The following is a 14,122-nucleotide window of genomic DNA, read 5'->3' on the forward strand; positions in this document are numbered from 1 at the left end:
TTTGAAGACCCCTGGCTAAATGAATAGTGAAAGTAGTAGCTTCCTCAAAGGTTTTTCTTAATTGTTTCCCCACACATGTATGTGCATAGCCACTTTGCTTCACTTTCTTCTCAAAGTGTACATACCTGCCAAATATCTAGTTTTTGAAACTACCACGCAGGCCTTACAAAAGACAATTCAAAGAGAGGAGCAATGAGCACCTCAATCCAATGATCTGTGTAGCCCTACAAATATGTAGCTTTTTACTGAGACAGCATGAAAGGATCAGCAGCATTACCTGTGTCAACAATATCATTCTCCTATACAGTGAAGAAAAAATATATGTTTTCATCCTTTATTTCAAAATACCGTGGGAATGTGAATGGAAGGCAGGAATATGCAACAGTAGAAGCAGTAGACTAGAAGCAGTGGAAAGCCACAGCCTATTGTCTAACTTACATACCTACTTATAAGTGGACAAAATCCAGACTAAAGTATAATTCATCTATCTTGGATATAACACTATCAATTTTAAAACCGTGCTATTATAATGCCGTGAAGTAAAAGTAGCAGAGTACAATCATTTCACTTACCTTGAATAATGCACGCTCCCAGGTAAGCAGCATCAGAAAACCCACACAGCAAACGGCCATGGAAAATATCTCTTTTGATTTGGAGGTATAAAAGGTACCTGCATTTTGTAAGGGAAAAGATTTCTGTTTTTATTTTCTCCCCTCCTCTCTCAATAATTCTAGTTTACTCATTATCAGATATTGGGTGAAAATGCCACAATGAGAACAGCAACATATCTAGAAGGCAGTTGATTAGGAAAGTCTGAATTGCAATCTGTAAAGCAATTCAGAAAAGGAAATTTGAGAGGGGGGGGGAGGGAGAGAGGGAGAGAGAGAGAGAGAGAGAGAGAGAGAGAATCACTTCCCTACTTATCATACTATATTTCCAATAAAGAAAGAAAAATAGAAGCATTACATTGAGTTACAATGTCTGGCTTATAACATGTATTACAATTTATTCTTTTTTAAAAACAAAAACCCTATACAGCATGGTATTGTCACTATGGGAAAACACTAAGGAATGTATACCTTCTATTTCTGTCTATGCACTCAAATTGTGTTTTCTAAAATAGTTTTTTAAATAGAGGGGTATTATGCAGTTCAATTTGCAAGAAGAAATAACCTTATGGTTGCTCAATATGTCCAGTTATAGAAGGCTGATATTTTGAATAGAGGAATAGTGAGAAAAGGAGTGCTTATTCTTTCTCCCTTGGGCTATTATTTGGAATCAGAAGAGAAAGGATATGGGTAGCTGCATTTTGCCTCTGGCAGTTAGAAAAAGCAGTCGGAGACAAGATTATTTACTGAAGTAGTGGCAAGGGAAAGGATTAAGCACAGCTTGCTTAACAACCACAACTGAAAATATAACAGTCATTGAACAAAGCAGTAGTTAAGCTAGATATCAGGTGACCGCTTCAGTCAATGACCATGATCCCAGCATTCCCAGTTGCAGTCGTTAAGCAATCTTACAGATGTTTAAGCAAACGCACAGAGCTAAAATCCTTCTCTTCCTGCCTCTCTGAGCCTGCAGAGCTTCAGACATGGAGAAGCAAGGAGATAAGGCACAGAGAAGCAGGGAACAAGTATTTTAGTATGCTACGTTTGGTCCAGTGGTTAAGGCACTAGGCTAGAAAGCAGAAGACTGTAAGTTCTGGTCCTATCTTAGCCATGGAAGCCAGCTGAGTGACCTTAGCCCAATTCACCTCCCAGGATTGTTATTGTGGGGAAAATACCAGGAAGAAGATATATTGGATATATTTGCTACCTTATTTGTAAAAATAATAAAGATGATATAAAATGAATAAATCCTTGTCTCCCTGCCTCCCCATATCTTCTCTCCCTATGAGGGAGTCCTCACAACAGGTGACAACAGCTTGCAATTTTCTTTGCTGACTTTCTAGGGAAAATTACAAATGGCAATCGCATGATTGCCGGGCATTTGGTAACTGCCTGTAAGTGTGAACAGGTTGCCAAGCCCTCAGAACTGCAATCACATGTCCATGGGAGTGTGTGAGTTTTGCAATGGTCAGAAATGCTTTACAAGCCATAAATCATCCTTCCCAAGGCTGTTGTTAATTCAAAAGCAACTAACTCTACATGTCTTCTGCCCATTAGGATTGTCTGTTCAAGGGCACATATTTCTATGGTTGCTTTGAGATAAGTTGGAGCTGTTGCTAGCGTTTAACTCATCAACGTATGCCCACTTCCTAATAACAAGAGCAGTTCAAGAGTGGAACCAGTGAATTAAAGACAGGGTGAACTTCCCTTTATTGAATTGGAAGACCTTTGGAAAGTTAGTAGAGTGTTAGGAAGACAGCACAGCTTTACAAAGGCTCAGGGAGCCATGTGTGCTGCCAGAAACATTCTCCAGAGAAGCTGGGTCAGGAAAGGAAACAGCAAAAGGTGAAAAGTCTGTGCAAGGAATTAGGAGACAAGGTAGCTGGGCAAACAAATACTTGGTCGTGCTTGCTGGTGAATTGGGTTGGACTGGGAGCAAATTAATGCTTGTTGATATTTGCTAAGCATGAGGAACCACATGATTCTGGGGAAGAGAAGACAGTAGGGCAAATGATTATTGGGCTTGTTGGGGTAGGCGAGGTTTCCCAGACAGTGGCAAGTAGCCCCAGAGCCACACAAGGCAGGGTGCAGGATGGCTAAAAGGGTGTAGATGGGGGAGAGAGGTGGGGGGAAATTGGAGGTAGTCCCTTACTTTAATGAGGCTTGGGAAGGGACCAAATCTGGAATGGCTTGAATTAGGATGGGTACTCATTTAATGACCCATGATTCTCTGGTGACAACTGCAATGGGGAACACCGGGATTGTTGTTGTAAATCAGTACAGTTTCTTGCTTTAAGACAGCCCTGAGTTACGACTGCAATCCCAGTCCCAATTGTGGTTGTAAGTCAAGGACAACCTGTAAATGGTATAGGAATAGATAAATTAACTTTACTATATAATTATAGTATGGATTTGCCAGGCTTAACATGATGCGTTTGATGAGTTTATGTGCTGTTTTTCAGGATTCCCCCAGTACACATGTACACATTCTAAAACCCTTTAAATATACTAATTTTAAAATTGCAGACCAACTTTTAATTTTTATAACAGAAAAAAGGATAGAGTTGGATTAATAATTACTTTGATTAATAATTATATATTTTTCTCTTCAGTCTCAATCAATCAATAAATTTTATTACAGCCTAAGTCCTGAATCAATCAAAATATCTAATAATAGAAGTATTTTGTGTCTGTCTGTCTATCTGATGAACAATAACAATCAGTATAATAGGATCTAAAAATAATTCAGGTCAAAAATACTAACATCAAAATACTATTTATAAGAAATAACAAACCTAACTATGGCATATTGTGCATAAGATAACACAAAACTGGATGACTTTGGAGGACATTTTTGAGTCTCTTCACTCTAAAATTAGTTTTTGAACAAATCCATTAAGATTACTATGGTAGAAGGAAATAATTCCTTATATATATGCTTAAACAAAAATGCAAATACATTGTATGAGGACCATATTCCCTGAATTATTCTAGCTTTGTGTGGAAATATATATATATATATTTGTCAGCAGTTCTGAAATTAATAGTTTCAGATTGGTTTCACCAATTTACATCTCAGCCTAACATATTTTAGGAACAAAATAAAATAAGAAGGTCAATAAAGAATTATTGCTACAAACACTAAATCCCCCCCAATAAGAAGTTAAACTAGAAGGACTTTACTTTTTCCTATCAATTCTAAATGCAAATGGAATTTAAAGTGAGAATACATTTGCTTTTATATTTTGTGACGATGATTTATTTTCCCCAAATGTATTAAATTATATCTGTGAAAATTCTTTACAAAACCATAGAAGGAAATATACTTCCTTAGCATTGTCAGCGAACAGCAGATATTATTTATTCACAATATGCTGTCAAAATAAAATAACATGCTTTTGACAGAGATTGTCTTTGGGGATGTCAAAGTATTTTTTTTCAAACAAAAGAGAATGGAAACAGCAACATCTCCTTTGAAGTTATAGTGATGCTTGTTTGAAGAAATAGCTTATTTGAAGAACGTTTTACATTTTCATTTAAAGATCATTTCAAAAGCTGTATGTATTTATTTCTCTTCATGACTTTTTGGGTTGAATTACTGATTGGCATTGCAATATATTACACTGCATTCTTGCCAACTGAAAAATTTGAAAATCAAGTTTCAAAAGTTCATGGAGAGAAGAGATGAAAATGATAAGACAAGACATTTCTTTTTCATTCATATCTAATGCCCGCTTGATATTCTGACACAATAACCAACTCATAACCCCCCCCCCCTTCCATCCTGTTTGAAAAGCAAAATTTGTAGATGAAGAGAACTTTTCACAAAATGTAATATTTGCTGTTACTATAGGTACCCAGAGAGAAGAGTCAAGACCAGGGGTAGTCAACCTTGGCTCTTTTATGACTCGTGGACTTCAACTCCCAGAATTCCTGAGCCAGCTAAGCCAGCTGGCTCAGGAATTCTGGGAATTGAAGTCCACGAGTCATAACAGAGCCAAGGTTGACTACCCCTGGTCAAGACAATGGTGATAACGCAGTATTTATTGACCTCATCAGAGCTTTTAGTTATAGCAAATTTATCATCATTTTTGGTACCCACTCTACATTAATTTAAAAACTTTTCAGAGTAATTTCTAGAATCTCTGAAAGAGTCATGTCAAAATTCCACAGTTTATATCTATTTGGAATTAAAGTACAGATCAAAGCTGCCATACTAATTTAACCCCCTACAAGATTGATCTAGGATTTCTGGTTTAAAATGATCTAAAAAGCACTATTTAAAAAGATCAGTCTTTTAAAAAGTTTGTAAGTCTTGTGAAAAGCTGATGAAGTTATGCCTTCCTAAACAGAGAAGTTGCCTTTTAAATACAAATATTCTGTCTATCTCCCTGAAATTTGGCAGATATGATGTCTGTAGGACACCGTCTAAAACCTGTAAATTTAATTTGATTAGGATTTAAAACGTCATGTTTCCGGTAGCAAAAAAAAATTGTATGTCTGCTGTTCAAATGTCAGAAAAAAAATTAATTAAGCTTTTCTTAGAATATAGAATGATTGATGATGAAGATTATGTGTATCTCCTTTGGGATCCTATATTGTCCTACCAGTACTTCCAAACCTCTCTGAAATAATTTATCATAGAATATATGAAACCTATGTAATACAGGTTCCATGGGGATGAGATAGTAGTTATGATTTCATTGTTTCATGACATATTATTTTTATTTTTTATTTCCCAAAAATATAAAAACAGTTTATATTTCATTTCTTTAATGCAGATCAGTATTTCTTAGAGCAGGGCTTTTCAACCAGTGGTACGGGTACCACTTGTGGTACATTGCACCTGGCAGGTGGTATGCGACCATCCTAGAAAAGTAGCGGGGGAGGGGAATGAGCTGAACCGGTGGCAGCATCGCACAAGCCTGAGCGGAAGCGCCAGGATCAGTGCCGCTTTCCAGCTGATTGGCGTTTCTTCAAGGCTGCCAGGGCTCAGTGGAAGCGCCAGGATCAGTGCCAGGCTCCAACTGGAGCTCGGCACTGATCCTGACACTTCTGCTGAGCTCAGAAGCGCCAATCAGCTGGAATATTGCAGTATCTCCAGGGTCTTGTGATTTACATTCAAATGCTTGGCAACTGATTCATATTTATGAGGGTCACAGTGTCCCAGGGTCATGTGAAGTGACCGAAACCTGCTGCAACCACCCAGCAGACGGGGGAATAAAAACCAAACACCCCCCACCCCACCCCCACTGCCAATCCTCAACAGAAATGCTCACAACAATGAAAACCTTGGATAGGAGGAAGAGCGCCGCCGGGCGCTGTCTTGCTCGGCTGTGGCTTGTGGGGCACTTTTTTCAGTGCGATTGTAACTTTGAACAGTCACTAAGTGAACTGTTGTAATTCGAGGACTACCAGTACTTTATCACTTTTTTCCTTTTTTTTTTTTTTTTGGTCATCAAGTTTTTGACACCTTGCTGGGCGACTGGTGGTACTCGGATGTTGCCATATCCTAAAAGTGGTACAACGGGTGAAAAGGTTGAAAAGCCCTGTCTTAGAGCAATGCATTTCTTTAGAACCTATTGTTAATCTCTCCTTATCTAAATGATGTTTTCCCCATCTAATTCTGTTCAGAGCAGATACTTTACTGGCTTAATTATTTGTTCATGTAGTTCTAATATTGCTATTGTACAAAATTACAAAAGTTCAGGATTTCCTATGTGTGAATAGTTCATGAGATCATTCATCTAAAATAGCAAATTATTTCATTATGCAGGTGTACAGGATGAGATACTAGATCCTCTACTAGAATTTTAAGCATTAATTCAAGGCACTTTGAGACCAGATTTCCTGCCATGAGTTTTGGCTCCCCAAAACACAGCCTTTTCTGTGGAATTGTCAGCCTGGGCAAAACACCCGTTCTCAAAGTGCTAAATCTGTTCCCAGTTGTCTACTTGTGCAGATAACTCTTCTTCCAAAACTCCTAGCAAGATGAAATGGTTGTGCATGCACACAGGAACAGCCTTTGAACAAGCTGCACAAGCTTCCAAAGGATGTAGCTGCTTTAATACTTTAAGGAAGAGTACTTCTTTCATACCTATAAGCTTTACAAAGCCCTTCTTTCTAATACTTTGCACAATTCTACATATGTAATGCTCAATATCAGCACATTTACAGTTCTATTACTCTTTGTTAATACAACAGCAATCAAATTTCCTTCCATTTAGTTTTTTTCACCAATTATCAAGTAATATGCACATTCCATTTAAAAATAAAGGCAGTAACAGCTTTGTTTATATCTTACCTGACAGTAAACTGAATCACTCAAAAGTTTACAGACTGTATTTTAAATTAGAATGTGCCTAATATAGGCACTGATAATTAAATTATTATCTTAATATTTTAAGGTAGCTCTAATATCTAACATGTCTACGTGCGACACATATACTATTAATTAATTTCATAAACCGTTCTTTAAATCCTAGAAAATATGTATAAAATTAAAAGCCAGCAAAAGCACAAAAGTTTACTAAAGCACTAAATGCATGGACAGGACAAAAATACCTGGTGAGCTCTTCCTTAATCTTCAGGGGTTCATGCGGGTAGAATTTCACTCTAAAGCACATGGTATATGGTGGATGAGCTGAAACATTATATAAAAAAAGCATGAGCACAGCTATATAAAACATGACTTCTCGTGAGATGCAACTTGTGAGATGCAGTGCATTAAATTAAGAAGAAAAAAAAGCAAATGATAAATAACGAAGCTCGAAGTATGGCACAAAGTTCAAAGCATAAGGAAGCTATAGCTTGTTAATGCAGATATATATATATATCACATTGTAATTTTTATTTGATCGGTTTATGCAAAAATCCTGCTAATTATTCTGTCTGTCTGGATTGAATACAAAAAGCAGAATTGGACAGTGTAATTATCAATCTAGAACCCTGTAATCCTAAACTTAAAACAGGAATGCAACAGGGAAAGATTTCTGCAACAAGAAAAGACACTGATTTTACCAGTAAGGAGAATTCAGGTAACTTTCTAATGTTTGTTGCAACTGTTAAGAAGAGTATTCATTTCACATACTTTATCAACTACAGAATAGCAACTGATTTACCGCGTCTGTTGATTAATATCATTTTGAAAGTAGAAAAGTATATCTTATGAAATATTATTTATATTATTTATTAACATGGTTACTGATATTTTGTAACAATTTACAGATTGTTTATTCAATAGGAAAATATAGGACACTGTACCAATGATAATACAAACCAGCATTTTGCAACTTGTTGATAATGCAGCGCTATGCATGTTTCCTGAAAAATAATCTCAATCTTCCATAAATTTCACCCTTTATAAGTGTTGCTAAAATCTTCACCACATTCATTTTTGTATGAGAGTTGTACACTAGAAGTAGTTCTCATTTAGCAACCACAGTTGGGACTGGCAACCTATTAAAATAAGCGGTCACTAAGTAAAACCAATGACTGTGCTTATGATCTTACTTTAGCTTTCCTTTCCTTTATAGACTTGTAAAGGTCATAAATGTGAGGATTGGTCATAAAGTTACCTTTTCATCATTGTTGCAACTGCAAACAGTTGATAAACACAGCAGTCAGTAAATGAGAACAACCTGTACTAACCTTTGTGGCTAGTTGAGAAATATTTAATCAGCTTTGTGATAGATAAATATCATTACATTATTATTCATCAATATTTTTACTATATTATTATCATGTTACTCTTTCGTATCATAATGAGACATAATACCCATGTTTACATGGCAAGGCCTGGTCTTCTTTGTATGGGGAGAAAAATGTTGTCTTATGCATGGCTCTCAACAGGGAGACAAAAAGGGACAAGTGATGTTGTGTGCATCATTCTGTCACCATGTTACAGGCAGTCCTCGACTTACAACAGTTTCTTCGAAGTTACAACGGCACTGGAAAAAGGGACTTATGACTGTTTTTCACATTTATGACTGTTGAAGCATCCTCGTGGTGACATGATCAAAATTCAGACATTTAGAAACTGACTCTTATTTATGACGGTTGCAATGTCATGTGACCGCCATTCACTTAACAACTGTGTTACTATTTAACAACTGAGGAATTCACCTGACAACTGTGGCAAGTAAGGTCGTAAAATGGGGCAAAATTCACTTAACAAATGTCCCACTTAGCAACAGAAATGTTGCGCTCAATTGTGATCGTTAAGTCGAGAACTACCTGTATATAATTTGGGTAGTGATGTGATGACACACAGGGCATATCACAGCTTGTACCATACACTATGGCCTTATATTTCATACAAATCCAAATTTACAGTTCTTCCTTGTTTTTCTTTTATGATATAGTTTTTTTCCTATACTTTCAGATAACAACAAAGAGAACGATTTCAATCTTCCTACAATACAACTTATTAACTGAAGCAAAGCAAATAAGAATTCTATGTGTAAAATGTCTTATGCAGCTACTAAAGGTTATGCATCAGAGAAAATTCTTCCAAGTAGATGCTTTCATTTTCATCATGTATCATTTATTGCTTCCTATTCTCCATATATTACTTTTCCTTCCTTCTTTCCTTCCTTCCTTCCTTCTTTCCCTCCCTCCCTCCCTTCCTTCCTTCTGAGAATTCTGACTGAGATTCCATTGTATGTATTCATATTTTTCATCTAATAAGTATTATCAAAACCTTGCTTCTTTATTGATGCTTCCTCAAGTTTTTTTACTATTTAAGATCCACTTGAATTCTGGATAGTTGTAAACCAAAGTCAGTATGAAAACACAGTTTCAGGGTACATAGAAACCTGCCTTATATTATTTACGTTAATTGCTCTTCAGGGACGTAGGTAGCATTCTAATCATACTGTGGTACTATACACCAGGAATAGAACCATTGGAATTTTTTTTCTAAAATAAAAAGAATAAGAAATGAAAACCCAAGAGTAAAGTCAAGGATCACTAATGCAATTGCAATGGCTCCAAGTTAGCGGGTTTTTTTTAAGAACAGACAGACAGGAAAAATAAATGAATCTGGTTATTCCAAACTCCAGTTTCTATTCAGGTGGCTATTTTAAGTCTACCAAAAACTACATGCATATGAGTGAGCAGCCTGCGAGAAGACTTAACATCCCAGATAAGCCCATGTACATTGACTATACATGTACAGTTGTAGATATAGATGGATACATTAATTTCAGACTTTAAAATGAAATATAGCTCAGTCACAGATCAAGGAGGTATTGTACTGATGTGTATAATTTTACATCGTAATTTTTAAACATTATTGATGCTATGTAACAGTGACAAGGGACTGTGACCACCATGAAACGCTAGTGTGTAGGATGACCAAAAATAAGACAATTATTATAGATATTATTTTTATAAGATTCTTTTCCAAATGGAAAAAAGAAACAGACTGAATCAAAGGTAATAGTTTGAACAATTTTTTAAGCTACCACAAGTTGCACTTTTTAATTTTTTTTTCACATCCAGCTTTATAGTAGAGACGAAACAATGATATTTTGATGTCATATTAGTAGATGTTCCTGGTTTGTAGGCACTGTTTTAGGAGGATTATAGTTTTAAAAAAATTACACCATTTTTTTCTCCGTATTTCATATGGAATAGCAAGGAAAGGCCAGCTCAAGTATGTAGATACTTTGCCTCCAAATGTTAGCAGCAGCACAAGCCAGGATTATAAAAGAAAAGGACTTAGGACTACTGTATCATGCAGTCTTCAATATATACTTCTCTAGGTTAAATACCCCTAGCTACAACTACTAATGTAATGTAATATTCCTAATCTATATGGATTTGTACTTGCTCTAAACCAGGGGGTCCTCAACCTTGGCAACTTTAAGACTTGGGACCTCTTCCCAAGGTCTCTGAATTCTTGAATGAATGTGTTTCAAGGTCTATCTGCTGAAATTACTTGTGAGAGGACTGCTGCTTAAAGCCTAAATGGTACTAGGCTCTGTTGTTTGTCTGAATTATCAATGTTGTCAGAGCATGGCTTCCTGCTTTCCTGAACCATCAGTTCTGAACTTTGTGTCTTCTCCCATCAGGGTTTTCTGACTGGAAAGATCTGACATCCTACCTGTCATCAGCTTACTTCTCTACATTCAGAACTCTCAATTTAAAGCAACCATATCTGGTTTCTTTAAAGCAGGGATGTCAAACTGCCAGCCCGCGGGCCAGTTTCATCATACCGGAGCCGCGCCCACCCCATTGCCAGCAATGGCGAAAAAGCTCCGATACATCGCGCGACGTCACGTGACGTTGCGAGTTTGACATGCCTGCTTTAAAGTCACAGTCAGTGAAAACCTACTAGACAGTAACTCAGTCAGGCTTCTGGTATAGTCGTAGTATTTTAACCTAATCAAAAGTATAAACACTATAAAACATAAGCAAGATAAATATATACTTTTTCACATCCTTTATAGTATGTGGATAAGGAAATTAAAGACTAACCTTAATTGTTACCTTATTCACAGAGATTATCAGCCTGCTAATTAATAATTCCTTTCACCTTTCCCCCTTTAGAAAGATTCAAGGCAGAATCTAACTGTAAAAAGAATTTCAACTACTGTACAAAAAGAGAGCTCATAACAGACGAGAGAAGAGTCAAATTATAAAAAAATAAACTCAGCTTATTATTCTTCCCAGTGTTCCAAAAAAATTGGGATAGAAACTTATCAAATAAATACAATAAATTATATCTTAGTGGTATCAGCTACCACATATTATACTCTTTTAAGTAAGTGCTAAAGATCACAAAAAGAGAAACATCAGCAATTCATGGGGAAAAAAATCGTACTGGGTCAGTTAAATATGTATATATCATGCAACAAACCCATTGAGTAGCAGTCTGTCAATAAACTACAAGTATAAATGTGAACAGTCAAAAAGCAAAATTATTCTTATGCAAAAAAAGGTGCATAATAATAAAATTTATAGTGGCAGAGTGGTCTTTCATCTGTCAAAGAAAGCCAGCGACAATGTCATATTGAAAGCCCCAATGCTCTGCCAATCTCTCCTGTAATTTGAGCCAGTTTTTGCCAGAATAGATTCAAGATCTTAACAGTTTTTAAAAAATAGTTATAGTACTCTATTCAATACAGCTAAAGCTATGCTAATAACTTATTAATTTACAAAACAATATTTAAGTACAAAGGAAAGGGAAGGGGGGAAAAATCTTCCTTATACAAATGTGAATGGTATACCATATGCAGTGACACCATGGACCAGAGACCAGTTTCAATAAAGATACTACTGAATATGAAGAGAACCTTGAGATATAATTAGAACTAATTTCAGCTAACTTATACATATTTTAAATATCACTTGCAATTCAAACCAACACTGAACAAGGAAAAAAGACTTTCTAGAATGTGCTTATTAATTAATTTCTCATTTTTGTACCCTGGCCCAATCCAGCAATTGGGATAGATACAACAGCCAAAAAAACACTGAATAAAAACAAAAATGAAATGTATACAATTAACAGAAATCCACTAGCTGGCCACCCAAAGAGCATGATGGGTTGTTTTAATAGTTTTATAAAGTGTCAGGAGAGAAGGAATTGCTTAGAAGGAAGGAGTTCTAAAGTACAGAGCCACAACAGTGAAAACCTGCATTAGTCTGTGTTTCCTTCGCCTCATACTAAGTGGGGATTCTGAGGAGGCCTTTTTGTGGTATTTTTATTGGTATTCAGATTCAGCCTTGGCAAGCGGCCTCGCACATCCTCGCCAGCATTTTCAACTGGACCTCAAAATCTACTGATATCCCTTTGCAATAACCTCAGTAGCAGCATTATTCTACTATGACAGGATTGTTCCATCAACAATCCAACTTCTAGATTTTGGGGCAAAGCTCAACTTACATACAATAGTGTAATCCAACCAAGTAGTGATGAAAGCATCAGATACTTCTATGCAGTTCTCCTACTTCAGTAGTGCACTGTTGAAAATTGGACAACCTTGGCTACTCTACCAACAGCATAAGCAGCAACTGTGAATTAAGGACTCCAGATCATGAACCAACTCCTTCAGAGAGATTGCCACCTCTTCCTAATTAAGCTAAAGTTCCTAAAAAGCAATTTGGCCTTGGAAGCATTTGGTCTATCTTGCATCCGCCAGACCGACTCCACATATTTGTTCAAGCTTTCCACAGTATATTCTTGGCCCAGCCTAGAGTAGCAATGTACATCTGTGTATCATCCATATATTGGTGACACTTCATTCCAAACTGCCGGGTACAAATGATATATGAAAAGACCTTGAGAGAGAGGGTGATTTTATTCTCTCAATCCTTGCCTGAAAGGATCTAGAAAATGGAACATTTCCAACCAGAAATGCTGGAATTGGCATCTGTGGATACTGTATGTCCTGGGAATAGGTCACAATTCAGCATAATTAAGTCTATCCTCCTAGATTAAATAGAGGCTAAAGTTTAAATTTTTGACTTCTGAACTAAAGAAATAAGCAATAATGTTTGTCTAATTTTAACCATTTATATAGCAGAGAAAAGGGAAATAGCTAAATTCACCAAACAGCATAGAATTGATCATACTTTTCAAAAGACCGAACAAAGGATTCAAAATCAAATCCTACAAGAAGAGATTAGGCAACTGGGTATGTTTAGTCTTGAGAAAAAACAATGGAGCAAGGATATTATGCCATTCTTCAAGAATGTAAAGGTGAACACAAGGATGCAAATTGTTTTCTATTGTCCCGGAGTATAAGGTATGGAATAACAATCTTAAATAGCAATTCACTTAAGTGCTAAGAAAATCTCTACAATTAAGACAATGTGACAGTGGAACCACTTTCCTAAGAAAATGGTGTGCTCCCTTTCATTGCATGTATTCAAACACTGGACAGGGATACTTTTATCTGGGGTTCTGCGCTGAGCAGGAAGTTGAACCTTATGGCTCCTTCCAAGTGTATGATTCTGTGATACATTATTAGACAATGCCAACAAACTCTCATTCTGTATTGTAGAAGATGTGAAGAGGAGCAGGTTGCAAGGGAAAGCAGACAATAAAAAGCCAATTTTTCAGCTTTTTCCATTGAACCAATGTCGTTGTACTCCAATAATTTACTTATTAAACAAATGTATATAGCTGCCTAACTCACACACGTTGACTCCATACAGGTGGCATGCAACATTAAAAATTCAGTTAAAACCCAAACAATTTAAACCCAATCAGACAAGCCATTTGATCTGTTCCCAAGCTGGCTGACAAAACCATGTCTTCAAAGGCCTTGTTAAAAGGCAACAAGATGGGAGTAATCTTATTTATTTTATTTATTTATTTATTTATTAATTGCATTTATATCCCGCCCTTCTCCTTACGGACTCAGGGCGGCTGACAAATTCGATAAAATACTAACATATATACATATTATGCCTAATTAAAAATTTAATTAAAACGAAATATTTAAATATGTCCAATTAAAAGTAATTTAAAACCCCTATAAAATCCCTTAGGCCAGTCCCGC

The 14,122-nt window shown here is 36.3% G+C and overlaps 1 protein-coding gene across 1 annotated transcript in view; it reads right to left on the reverse strand.

The window, feature by feature from the left end:
* The window catches only part of FRMD3 (FERM domain containing 3), an 81,067-nt gene that overhangs the window by 27,163 nt on the left and 39,782 nt on the right, over positions 1-14,122 (reverse strand). Inside the window, exons 4-5 of the mRNA XM_015812504.1 lie at positions 7,173-7,251; positions 573-670 (exon numbers count right to left, since the gene is read on the reverse strand). Coding sequence (XP_015667990.1) covers positions 573-670; positions 7,173-7,251 — 177 coding nt within the window. The remainder of the gene's footprint in view (positions 1-572; positions 671-7,172; positions 7,252-14,122) is intronic.

This window comes from Protobothrops mucrosquamatus, unplaced genomic scaffold (assembly GCF_001527695.2).
Source record: "Protobothrops mucrosquamatus isolate PMUCROS unplaced genomic scaffold, P.Mucros_1.0 scaffold91, whole genome shotgun sequence".
Taxonomy (NCBI): Eukaryota; Metazoa; Chordata; class Lepidosauria; order Squamata; family Viperidae; genus Protobothrops; species Protobothrops mucrosquamatus.